The sequence below is a fragment of the Pholcus phalangioides genome, unplaced genomic scaffold (genome assembly GCF_987345545.1).
Source record: "Pholcus phalangioides strain wild (caught in Gottingen) unplaced genomic scaffold, Ppha-v1.0 ptg000010l_1, whole genome shotgun sequence".
Classification (NCBI taxonomy): Eukaryota; Metazoa; Arthropoda; class Arachnida; order Araneae; family Pholcidae; genus Pholcus; species Pholcus phalangioides.
Window position 1 is genome coordinate 6,681,208 of NW_028301603.1, and position 13,722 is coordinate 6,694,929.

The 13,722-nt window shown below is 37.4% G+C and overlaps 1 protein-coding gene across 1 annotated transcript in view; it reads left to right on the forward strand.

Annotated features, from left to right (window-relative positions):
- The window catches only part of LOC149080815 (uncharacterized), a 48,750-nt gene that overhangs the window by 13,525 nt on the left and 21,503 nt on the right, over positions 1 to 13,722 (forward strand). The window contains exons 8-11 of the mRNA XM_089237492.1: positions 2,836 to 3,004; positions 3,636 to 3,823; positions 10,063 to 10,167; positions 10,691 to 10,765. Of these exons, the coding sequence (XP_089093618.1) occupies positions 2,836 to 3,004; positions 3,636 to 3,823; positions 10,063 to 10,167; positions 10,691 to 10,765 (537 nt within the window). The remainder of the gene's footprint in view (positions 1 to 2,835; positions 3,005 to 3,635; positions 3,824 to 10,062; positions 10,168 to 10,690; positions 10,766 to 13,722) is intronic.

Sequence of the window (13,722 nt, forward strand, 5' to 3'; positions counted from 1 at the left end):
AATATGGTCCCAGTTTTCGAAAACTTATTTTTTCCTCTCATCCTGCCATCGCCCCCTTATGCCAATTCGTAGCCCCCCCCCAATCGCGTCTGTAGCTGGTATCGCCCCCTTGAATAGTCCCATCGCCCCCTGGGGGGCGATATTACCCACTTTGGGAAACACTGGGATATACTGTGTAAATGAGCATCTTGCTTTTGAGGGTAAAAGTTGTTTGTCGACAGTTTGGGCCCAGGGCCCAATCATAGAAAATAGTGCAAGTCGCACTGTTTTCTATGAATGAATCCCTTAGTGAAGATGCAAGAGCAAATTTGTCAGTTTTCAATCTTTCAGACTTCTAATCAAATCTCATGAATTTCAAAATTTTTTTAAAACTATCTCTTGTCATTATTTGGGAAAAAAAATAGAGGATCCCAAACCGACAACCACAATGAATTCACGGGAAAGTTTTTTGCACCATATATACCTCTTGCGTACCTAATGGATATCGTTTGCATCCAGTTCAGGCAAAGAAACTGACCAAGAAGTTTCATTTAGACGACGATGACCTTCAGCTTCTGTACATTTCTGTATATGACACTTCATTTTATCACTGAAAATAAGGCACCACGAACTCAGAACATTTTCATTCAAGTTTTTTGATGCATAAAATATGGGGCCTTGATTTTCTCTCAATATATTTTGTGATCCTCGACGTCCTAAAGTTGAGGAAGGTTCTATGATTTCTTTGCTATCCTCCCATCTGCTGCAGTTTCTTCACCAGCGATAGATGGAGTACTATTGGGCTTTTGGATAGAAATCATTTGACTCTTAGATCGTTTTTGTGGCTTCAACAAGGTATCTTTTCTCACAATTTTATGTTTCTTATTTCTCAATGCATTCTATTTTGTACCAACTGATGCACTTTGGAGCAATAATTTTATTTTGATTTAAATCTTCATCATCAGAACCGCTATTTGCTTTTCCACAGTTCGGCATAGGGTAGATCTCATGCTCTTCTGCTCTTTCATTATCACTACTTCCAGAGTTTCTCTCATCTAATCTTTGCAACTCCTGGAGTATTTCTTCTTCAGTAAATATAAGTTGTTTTGCCATTTCTAAACTGTTTGAAATGATCACATACACTCAAATTTTGTATGGCTCAGGACAAACAATTTACCAGATGATATGTAAAGAATACTTGACAAAAATCAAAAATTACACACCTGCTGACCGACACTTGCAGATAAGAATGAGGGGAAAAGAAAAAGGTAACACGGAAAGTCAAATGCAAAAAAGACTTTCAGAAGGATTATAACCCACTTAGAAATCAATTGTGACGATGACAGTAGTATTTACAGTGTGCTAGCATATAAGGAAGGGTCACAATGACCCCTTTCCATCTTTCTAAATATATCCACTCATATCTTCATTGTTAAAAAAAAAATAATGAGAAAGCTTTGGTATACAATAAGAACATGCTAATTCAAGAAAAGTTGAGAAATTCCAGGTGATTAAGTTTATTCTTAGCAGAGATACGTAAGCTTAAACAGCGTGAAGGGTCATAAAGACCCCTGTCTGTCTTTCTAGTGTTAAACTGCAATTGCAGGTGAGAGGATTGAAGATCGAAATGGATTAGTTAAATTGAGGATTTTAACCAATTCATATGTCGATTGCTATTCCTTTAACCTGTGATTGTAGTTTAAACTGTGTTGGGGAATACTGCCGTCAGAGTATCAGAAAAGTGTAAAGTAAAATGCCCATGCCCAAGTTTCAACAATAGAAGACTCAGAGGACATGCTTAAAGTGGCATGCAAAGGGTGTCATTACAGTTCACATCAGTGAATGAAAGATGGTCTCATGCCTTCTGGTGTTGTATTGATCACATCCACTGCAACAAAGATTCTTGTGGAAAAATCTTCCACAGCGTCTACAGGTGTTTTGGTAACTGATGCTTTTATGTGCCCCACAAGAAAAAGTCCAGTGGATTTATGTTCCGTTGATTGAGTATGGAAGCCATGCCACAGATCCACCATGTCCAATCCATTGTCTGGGGTATCTGTTACTCGGAATATGTCGAGCAGCACTGTAAAAGTGCAGTAAATTTGCATAGGTGAATGATTGAAGTTATATTCTGGAGAACTGCTGCTGCTCCTCCAGCAGAACAGGAATAGCGTCAGAAGGGAGGACTTGTGCTTGTTGGATGTATTTCTAAGGCTGTGCACATAGTGCGGTGACCAAGAGGTATGGGAGTGCATAATAGAGACTAGCCACGAAAACAATTGCATGGTTTGGTTCTATACCACACATACTCGAGAAGTGAGGTGAAAGAGGGAAAAATTTGCGCAACAATGAGGTTCGCAATTTGAACAAACCTGTTTGTTTTACCTCTATCTGCTGATTTTTGCTATCTACTGATTAGTCTGTTTCTCCCTTTCTTTCCCCTTTCCCTCTTCTACGGAGAGATCATCACATCCTTATATTTCAGAACCCCTCCATCAATTTTCTCTATCCTCTTCTTTTACTATGTGTGGACATCTCTTTCTCTACCCCTATACATTTTGTTCTTCCTAGGCACAATTCTTGTAGCTCGTACCTCTTCACTTCATTATGATCACAACCTAAGTTTTGCTTTTCTGGCATTCTGAGTGGATTGCAATCATAGGCTTCATTCTAAACATCGTTTCTCTTAATGAGCACTATCACCCTTCTAATTTTTTTTAAATGTTTACAAACACCCCTGTATATTATAATGTGAGTTAATTCTAAATTTGAATGTGTTTCTTCTTAAACATTTGATGCACAATTTTCCGTATGTTAGTAAAGTAGTTGAAAGGTAAATTGTAATAATCTTTTCAGTCACCTGCCTGTCGACCTATTCCTCATCTTTCTTCACCACTGCCATTGGTGACAGATAGTCGTTTATATCAATTATGGCCACTTCCGCATGAAATCATCCAGACAGAGGGTTCATCTTTTAGATTCCATGACAGATGCTCTGTATTCATTGTGCAAGATTCAGCTGGATGTGAGTACACATAAGCATTTGCAACTTATACTTTGTGAGTGCTCATGTTGCACATAAAACTCGACGTTTTTATATTTTTTTCAAAATCTACACTTTCAGAGTCAATCAAATCAAAAGCCAGCCAGTATCAATTTGGTAAAATTATTATTGAGAATAATGCCCCACGATCATACAACTCTGATCATAATAAAGTTTGGAGCGTTTGCTTGTATAAATGTTTTCTTTTACTCATAATATGCATAAACATACAGGACTATTTTACAAAGCATGTAAGTTCTGGGAGAGGTAGGTTTTTTACAAAGGTGAATCATGTAGCAGTGCATGGCCAAAAACATTATTTTCATGTGCTAGTGCTTTTGAGATTGTTTATTATCATGTTGCTCTTTCATTTTTCAATGTTTTTATTACTTATAATACATTTACAAAATACATGAAGTTACAGAAAGTGTTCAAAGTTGGGAACATGAGCTGTGATAGATGCTTGACATTACCGGCACATTTTAAGTTACACATTATACATTATAGTTATTCATTACTACTGAAATTAATTAATGAAGGCTTTTTTAGTGTCCTTTAAATATTACTATAGAAATGTGGTTATTTTTTTATTCTTTTTCTTCTGATTGTACAGTAGCAGTTGACGATGTGATAAAACTGTGGCAGTCTCACATAGAAGATTTTACGTCGATTGGTCTCAAATGTGTGATTGAAAATGTTGTCACATGCTGTTTGCCATCTTCTGGGAAAATTATGTGCCATGTCAATGAAAGAACTTTTGACAGAGAACAGTGTTATAAGCTAATCATCACTTCTGAGCAAGTATGTTAAAATAATTTAGCTGAATATACATGTAGGATTTTTAGTTATAGTTCTTTTTGTTATCGGTAGATGGCGCTGCAGCACGCAGGGGAATAATCAGTATTGTAAAGATTAGTTTTGGCAACAGCGAGTTTGCTGGGAGAAGTCAGCGGGAAAGGCAGCATTTTTTGTTATGTCTGTGTGTGATCGTCCTGTATGTTTTGCGCGTGTAACAAATGTTTAGAAAATGGAGACTGTGTGTTTTTCTCTGTGAAGAGCCCACAGAAAAATTGCGGGCTCAGCCGGGATCGATGTGAATTCATCGGATTTGGATGTGAGGGTGAATCATCTTGATTCGAGTTTCCTCTTCAAGTCACGCTGATTCAAGTGAGCCATCCAGGCTCGGATGTTCCACGATCGCAAGAAGGTTTCATCTTTGTTGGAACCGCGACTCAATTTGCAATTTGAATTCGTTGCATTTGGATGTGGTGGATAGTCATCTTGATTCGAGTTTCGTTGGCGGAGCGTGCTGATTCAAGTAAGCCACCCAGGCTCGGAGGTTCGACGATTGCAGGAAGGTTTCGTCCTCGTGGGAGTCAGCCCAACTCAAGATTTTGCGATCAGTTTCGTCTTTGAAAGACTATCCTAAAAATTTCACAATCAGTTTCATGTTCGCGAGACTGTGCTGGAGATTTTGCGATTGGTTTCGTCTTTGCCGTGGGTCGTCAAGACTTGAAAAGTGCGCGTCCATGATAAATGTGGATTGCGATAAGTGTTTCGTGCCCATGAAAAAAAATGGGAAAAAAGTGTTTCTGACCGAATGTACATTGCAGTGTCATTTACGTCCTTTTACATGAGGTCGCCATGTCTTATTTGGCACAGGACATCAAAGAGGACTTGATGGTGCTCGCGAGTGAATTAGGGTTGGACATGCCCCCATAATTTCAAAATCATAGATCTTAAGCACGCCATTCTGGAAAGCGAAAAATATGACAAGGAGTTTTGCAAACTATCATAAGTGATAGAAAGGAAGAGCAGCAGAGGAAAGATGAAGAGGAACGGAGGAAAAATGAAATCGAGGAGCAAGGCAGGAGAGATGCAATGGATGAACAACTTATGAGACTGGAAATAGAGAAACTGAAAATCGAGGTTGAATCCCGATCAAGTGGAAGGATTCAGTTTGAAAACCCTAAAAGTCCAGGCAGAGAGTTCCAAAACCTGATGCAAAGACTCCATATAAGTGATGATATAACTCTCTACTTTGTACACTTTGAGCTCAAGCTCACCGAGTATCACTACCCAAGGAGGAATGGGTCACTCATCTTCTAGGACTATTACCTCATGAAATAAACCAACTGATTGCACGAGAGCCAGAGGAGAGTGTAGAGAATTACGACCTTGTAAAAGAACTGTTGATGAAAAGATTCAAATTGACGCCGGAAAAGTTTCGTCAGCTGTTTGTCTCGCATCAGAAGCAGCAGACCAGTACTTGGCGAGATTTTCATCACGAATTATGTGCATATTTTGATGGTTGGACGTCCGCTTTAAAAGTAACCACATTCGATCAGTTAAGGGATTTGATCATCATGGATCAAATTAAAAAGCGAAGCCCAGTTGATTTCAGAGATTTTTATTTAGACGAATATAGTAATTTTGTCTCTCCTACCGAACTGTCAGAAAAGCTTGATGATTACAAAAGTGTTAAGAGACCTGTCAAAACATCACATGCTGGTGAGTGGGAACGACAAAAATTCCAAAAACCAACATTCCAAAATTTCCAGGATAAATTCTGCAAAATCAAGGACGGCAAGAATAGAGCAGGAGGGGGATGGAAGTTTGGAAATAGACAAACTGAGAAGAACGAAAGTCAGATGAGATGTTATGGGTGTGGTAATGTGGGCCCCTTGAAGTTCCAGTGTCCCGAGTTATTCAAGAACAACAATTGCTCAACATCGTTCAACAAGGACAGGGAGAGGCAGAAAACGTCAGATACTCACATTACCAAACACAATGACAGTACCAAAGTTGGAGAGGTTCCTACTAAACAGATGAAATTCAAAAATTTGACAGTTTGTGCACTCATTGACACGGGCAGTGCAGTATGCCTGTTGCGTGAGGATGTATGCAGACAAGCTGTTGGCGTTCTGGAATTGATGCGTAAGCCCATACTATGATCTGGAATTGGGGCGGGACAGGTGTGGACTAAAGGATCCTTTGAACAGGAAGTTGAGTTGAACGGAAATAGCTTTACCCTTACGTGGCATGTTGTACCCACAACACAACTGAACTTTCGAGCAGTGATTGGAGCTGGAATCCGAAAACAGGCTTCATTGTGCTTCGACAAAAGTGAAGTCACTTTTCGTAAAGAGGAGAGAGGACATTGACTCATGCAGATATCTGAATTGAATCAAGACCAACTTGAACTGGGCCACATTTGTGATAGAGAAGTGAGGGAGAAGCTAAGAAAGACTTTTGTCTTACAGGCCGGGAAAGACTGACAAAACGAATGTCTCTATGAGAATTATTCTCAATGATGAAACACCTGTATATCAGAGAGCTCGACGCCTATCATTTCCTGAGAGACAAACAGTGAACAAGCAGATCCATGAATGGCTGGAAGAAGGAATTATCAGACCAAGTTCTTCTGTCTATGCCAGCTCAGTGGTATTGGTGAAGAAAAAGGACAACACAACTAGGTTGTGTGTTGATTATAGAAAATTGAAGGAAGCTCGTCAAAGATAGGTTTCCTCTGCTGTTGATAGAAGATGTTTTAGATAAGTTGCAGGGTGCGAAATTGTACACCACACTAGATCTTAAAAACGGGTTTTTCCACGTAGATGTTGATGAAGACTACAAAAAGTACACTTCCTTTGTGGTCCCCGACGGTCAGTTTGAGTTTAATAAGGTCCCATTTCGGTTAAGCACCAGCCCAGGCGTCTTTCAGCAGTATGTTTTCAGTATTTTCAGGGACCTCATGAACAAAGGTGTTGCTATTATCTATATGGACAACTCGATCATTCCCTCAGCTGATGAAAGTGACGGCTTGGATAAGTTAGAAACTGTTGTGAGAGTGGCGTCAAAATATGGCCTTGAGATCAAATTGAAAAAATGTAAATTTTTGAAACGACAGGTAGAGTTCCTTGGCCATATCGTAGAAAATGGATCAATGCGCCCGTCTCCGGAAAAGACACTAGCAGTGAAAAAATTTCCTGTCCCAACGAGCATGAAGCAAACACAGAGTTTTTTAGGACTGGCGGGATATTTCAGATAGTTTATCCCAGGATACGCCAAGATCGCCAAACCACTGAGTGATTTGTTGAGAAAAGACCATCATTTGATTTTGGTCCCGAACAAGAAGAAGCATTCACGAATCTCAAAACACTACTAACCAAAAGTCCAGTGCTAAGTATTTTTCAAAAAGGGCGGAGAATAGAGTTGCATACAGATGCCAGCAAACATGGTTATGGTGCAGTATTGCTACAAGAAGCTGATGACAAAAGCTTACATCCAGTTTACTGCATGTCGAAAAAAACAAGTCCCGCTGAAGAGAAGTACAGTAGCTATGAGCTAGAAGTTCTAGCAATTATCGAAGCCTTGAAGAAGTTCCGAGTATATCTTTTGGGTACTAGATTCAAAATTGTCACGGACTGTTCAACATTTCAGAACACCATGGACAAGAAAGATCTTATTACAAGAATCGCTAGATGGGCTCTTCTTCTGGAAGAATTTGACTATGAAATCGCTCATAGACCCTGTCAGAGGATGCAGCATGTTGCATCCTCTGAAGTAGACACCCCAAGTAGACACCCAGTCATGATAGCTGGGAATGACACCTTGACGGCGAAACTGAAGAATGCAAATTAAAAGATGAACAGGTTTGTGCCCTTAGAGCACTGCTTACTGACAGTGAATCTGAAGAATACTTTGTAAGGAATGACATTCTCTACAAGTTTATGAATGGTCATGAACTCATTGTGGTTTCAAAAGACATGCAGATGGAGCTGATAAAATTAGCCCATGAAAAAGGTCACTTTTCCACATCTAAGACGGAAGAGGTTGTCAAGCAAGAGTTCCATATTCCTAACTTGAGCAAGCTGACAGAAAGAGTTATTCTCGGTTGTGTTCCATGCATATTGGCAAACAAAAAATGTGGGGAAAAGGAAGGGTTTTTGAACCCAATCCCGAAAGCAGATGTACCACTAGGAACGTATCACGTTGATTTCATAGGTCCCTTACCTTCAGCGAATAAGAAATCCAGCATATACTAACTGTTGTAGATTTGTTCACGAAATTCACCTGGTTGTATCCGGTTAAGTCTACGTCAGCAGAGGATGCCTTGGAGAAGCTGAAGCTTCAGCAGAAGACTTTTGGGAGTCCGTAACGGATTGTAACTGACAGAGGCTCAGCATTTGCTTTGAAAGCTTTCGATTATTGTGCTGAAGAAGGCATCATGCATTTGCAGATTGCCACAGGTGTTCCTCGCGGGAACGGACAGGTAGAAAGAATCCACTGTACTCTAATACCAGTCCTAACCAAGTTGACTCTCGACTATGCAACAAAGTGGTTCAAGTACTTTGATAAGTTGCAGAGAGTCTTGAACAGCACGACTAGTCGAAGTACGAAATACACACCATTTGAACTTTTAACTGGTGTGAAAATGAGAAATAAAGAAGACATTGTACTAAGAGATCTCCTGGTGGAAGAGGCAGTAGATGAATTCCACGATCAAAGAAGAGAAGAGGCGAAGAAGAATGTCCACAAAGATTCAGTCTGAAAATAGGCGTACTTACAACAAAAAGAGAAAAAAGGCACCCAAGTACCAAGTTGGTGACCTGGTGGATATACAAAGGACTCAGTTTGGCCCCGGGCTGAAGTCGAGACCCAAATTTTTTGGTCCATATGAAGTGACAAAAGTGAATGCTAAGGACAGATATGAGGTCAAGAAAGTCTGAGATCATTCAGGTCCCATCACCACTACTACCTCAGCTGATCTCATGAAATGCTATTCGAAATGTATATGAATATTGTGTTTTGAATTTTTTATGCCGATGCAAATTTTATGTTCCAAATTTTTTATGCTGATACAAATTTTATGTTCCAAATTTTTCATGCTGATACAAATTTTATGTTCCAAATTGTTCATGCTTATACGAATGTTGTGTTCATTTAAAATGTCACTGAGGTCAGTGAGCTGCAGGATGGCCGATCTGTAGGATTTTTAGTTATAGTCCTTTTTGTTATTGGCAGATGTCGCTGTGGCACGCAGGGGAATAATCAGTACTGTAAAGATTAATTTTGGCAACAGTGAGTTTGCCGGGAGAAGTCAGCGGGAAAGGCTGCGTTTTTTGTTATATCTGTGTGTGATCGTCCTGTATGTTTTGTGTGCGTAATAAATGTTTAGAAAATGGAGGCTGTGTGTTTTTGTCTGTGAAGAGCCCACATACATTGTACAGTAATCACTCATGATTGCACGTTTTCATTCAATATCTATACTTCTCTTTAGTATGGATAATTATTTCCCATCCATAAGTGTTGTGAACATTATTTAGTACTTATGTAAATAATGTAAACAAAATTTCTCCATGAAAGGATATTTTTGGCTTGGAAAACACTGGGTTTTCTTGCTTGTTAATATGCTGTGAAGTTTTTGGTTATGTGATAAAAAACATGCATAACTCACAGCAGGTTTTAAACTATGGTTGCATTTTTCGCAAAATGATCTTTAAGATAAGAAAATCTTTTTTTACTTTCGCAAAAATGTGTACAGGAGGTACAAAATGAGTAGACATTCAACCATCAATCATTAGCATTATAGCATTTTGCTAAAGCTTTTCCCCTCATTTTCCCTTTTTTGCAAAAGAAATTTTTTTACTTAGCTTAAACCCTGACTCACAGACATCATAAATGTGTTACGACCACACATATATACACACACTATATTCCAGCATGCATCAATTCGTTCGAAATTCCATAGAGGAATACTTATGAGGTTCATGTACAGTGTAATAGTAGAGAAGTTTTTTTGTTGAACATGATTTAGCTAAATTTTTTTATCTTTGATTTGATTTTAAAGGCATGCGTATACCCATTTCCACATAAGAAAATTTTAAACTACTTCCCATATTTATTGTAAATTTTCTCATCAAATGTAGAGTCCCTGTTTAATTTTCCTCATCTTCATTGAATTACCATGTCAACATATTTATTTTTAGCTTCTGGATTATTAGTAATGAGTTCTTACAATTTCCATTATATTTCAGGTGAAAATTTTGGCTGCTGATATTTTAGGACTTCATTATAGTTTGTGCACATTGAAACAGCTTGTTAAATTGTATAAAGATGATGAAGGGATACCACCACTTTATGTAAGTTTACAGTGGAAACTTCTGGTAGTTGAAGCATGTTAAAATTTTCATTGCTCAGGTCATTCAGACAACTATTTTTTCTTTTCTCAATTTTTGAAAATTTTCTTAACAATCCAAAAGTTGTGAGAAAAGAGAAAGAAAAGATTTTTTGTGTGGCTTTATATTATTTTCAAATACCAAATGAATTAATTAATCATTTGATTTATTGCAAAAACTTTTAGTTTGTTATTTTTGACAGTAATTTCAATTTTCTGAATTCTTTTTCCAATTTCTTTTAATATTTTAAAGATTTTAAACTTTTCTTTCATTTCATTTCTTCAGAATTATGTTGTAATTTGTATAGCTTGTTCAGTGCCTTTGTAAAGAAGCTACTGTGAAAGAAAAAAATCTTATTTAGCTAGATCTCATCCAGTTATATATTTTCCAGTAAATTGTGAATATTTTTATAACATTATAAATTTTATGTAATGTCATTATCATTAAGAAGTAGAATATTCCTTTCTATTTTTATTTTCATTTTTAGATTAAAGACTGGCCAATCTGTATCTACAGAGCTGTGCTTCTAGATATGGTGCCTGGTGCTAGAAAACCAAACATGGTATCCAAAAACTATATTATTTATCACTGTACAGTCTGTTGCAGAAATATATAGATATAGGCAATCATTTTTCTTGAATAACAAATCAACCATTGCACATTTCAATCTCAAATTTTGTATACATGAAGCTCATAGTAAAGTCATTTTACAATAGATGAAAAAAATTTTTCTCTAGAAATGAATTAACAAAAAAATAAAAATTTAAAAACAGCCTATCTCAAAAGTATATAAACATCAGCAGCATAATTTTAATATTTACAGCTGCACCATTGCCACAAATCTTTTGCAATACTTGATCGGGCATGCTGAAACATATTTGCGACATCAGAGTTTCTGTAAGAAACTTGCCCTTTGGCCTCCCCATAGACGTATAAGAAACGGAATCGAGAGAAAACCAACTTCTCATAATTCTCTACTTCAGCTTCATAATATAGTAGACTCTCGGTAACTCGATACGTGGATAACTCGACATCTATTATTCCCTTGGTTGGCACAATACTAATTTCAATGTATGGAAACCTCTCTAACTCAACACATGTTTTTCATAACTCCAATTAAATCAACTACGATTTTTGTCCCTTCACCACGACTGGTTTTTACAATTGGCCTTCTCTTACCAGTTCTAAGAATTTTTTGACATTGTTCATGGGTACTTTGACAATCCTTTGTTTCTTTGTTCTCTATGATGGGTCCCTTTTTTGCTTTGGGGGGGGGGGGCGTGTATCTGAAGAATGAATGTTTGAAACCTGTTGGCCGGCTTATCATTTTAGCGGGGTTTTCAAAAAGGTCTTTCATTCTTTTCATGGTAAAAAAAAAGTATGGATATTGTCAACATCCAATAGGGATGAAAATCTTATCTATTGGGAGTTTTGATATCGCTTTTTGTAAAGAATGTTTTCGGTGGAACTCAGTTTTACGATTTCTTGGAAAAAGAGTGAAAGAAAAAGAGCTAAAGCCTGGTTAGACGCTGAGTATGTCATTTGGTTTTCATCTTGAGTATCGACGGCCGTGAATACAATGGCTCCACGCAAACTTCACACTTTATGTTTAAAATCAAAAGTTGAAATTTTGGAAAAACTAGAATCGGGTAAAACTCAGAGTGAACTCGCCAAATAATATGGAGTTGCACGGAACACTATTTCAACATTTGCCAAAATAAGGAAAAAATTTTGTCAGTATTTGAATCTTCTTATGAACCAAGCAGAATATGCATAAAAAAATCAGATTTCAGTGACATAGAAAAAGCAACTCTTTTATGGTTCAAACCCGCTCGATCTCGCTGAATCCCATTATCAGGACCATTAATTCAAGAGAAAGCAAAGGATTTCACAAAAAGTCTCAATCAAGGTGATTTTACTGCGAGCAGTGGATGGTTGACCTGATTCAAAGAGCGCCATGGCATTGTTTTTAGGAAAGTTTGTGGAGAGAGCATATCTGCATCTCGATAAACTGTTGAAAATTGGAAGAATGATATTCTGAAACCAATGATATATAGAAGGGTATAAAGATGCAGATGTGTTTAATTGTGATGAGACAGGTTTATTTTTACGCCTTTTGCCTAACCAAATGCTTGCCTTCAAAGGCGAAAAATGTGAAGGAGGTAAAAAACACAAAGATCGTTTGACGATTCTTTTGGCTGCAAACTCAGATGGTTCTGAAAAATTGAAACCGTTAGTTATCGGAAAATCAAAAACCTGCAGTGCTTTAAAAATGTTAAAACTCTTCCTGTGGACTGTGATGGCAACAAAAAGGCATGGATGACATCAGAGATTTTCGAACAGTGGTTGAGGAAGTTAGATAGAAAATTTTCAAGTGAGAAAAGAAAAGTTTTATTTATTTTGGATAAAATTGCACCGCTCATCCAAAAATAACAGACCTTTCTGCAGTAAAATTATGCTTTTCACCACTTAATTCAACAGCAATTTCACAACAACTGGATCAAGGAATTATCCTAAGTATGAAAACTTTTTACAGAAAAGTGGAGTGTTGGAATGGATGCAAAAATTTCTGTTTTAGATGCTATTGAAATTATTGATTCTGCAGGGAAGTCAGTCATGAGTGCCACGATTCGGAACTGCTTTTGTCATGTTGGTTTTTGTTCAGAGTCTTTGGGAAACGATAATTTATCCAAAGATTCCTCTCAAATTACGTGTGGAGAAAGCATAAATAACGCTATAGATTTTATAGAGGATGAATGTGAACGTTGACTTTGATCTTGTAACTACAGGACTTTTAGAAGACAACGATAACCTAAACTCAATCAATCAAAGAGGAAGTGCTTCATGTTCCGAAGAAGTAGAATCACACACACACAGAAAGTTCAGATGAAGAAGTATATGCATCATCTTGCCATGATGCATTAAAAGCTGTACATGTGATACGTCGATTCCTACGCACTCAGGAAAAAGCCAAACAATCACGGGATAAACTGAACATTGTAGAAGAGTTTTTGTTTTCTCTGCGGAAAGAAAAACAAACAAATATACTTGATTATTTTTCATGAGGTTAATTTTTTTATATGTTTTGATTCTATTATGAAACAACCCCGAATTAAAATTAATGAGAGAATCAGCATTTTATTTAATCATATTGTTTGAATGCATATAATTACGTACACAAAAACAATCAGACAAAAATCTAGAGCGAAATCCTGCTAACTCGACATCCGCTTAAGTCGCCATGTTTGTAGATACTTTTAGGGTGTCGAGTTACCGAGAGTCTACTGTACTTAAAAACTGACAATATGGGGAATAAATATGAAGTAATAATAGACTCCCAAAGGTTTTCTATTAGATTTAGGTCTGCACTCATTGCTGACCATTCCAACTCACATTAGGGTCAGGCGGGGTAATTGGAAACAATTTTTGGTAGTTTTTGAACATGACACATAATTAACCGAATGGAAATTTGCTTCTTTGCAAAGATTAGACCTATTCTGTACTTTAGAAACTACTTCT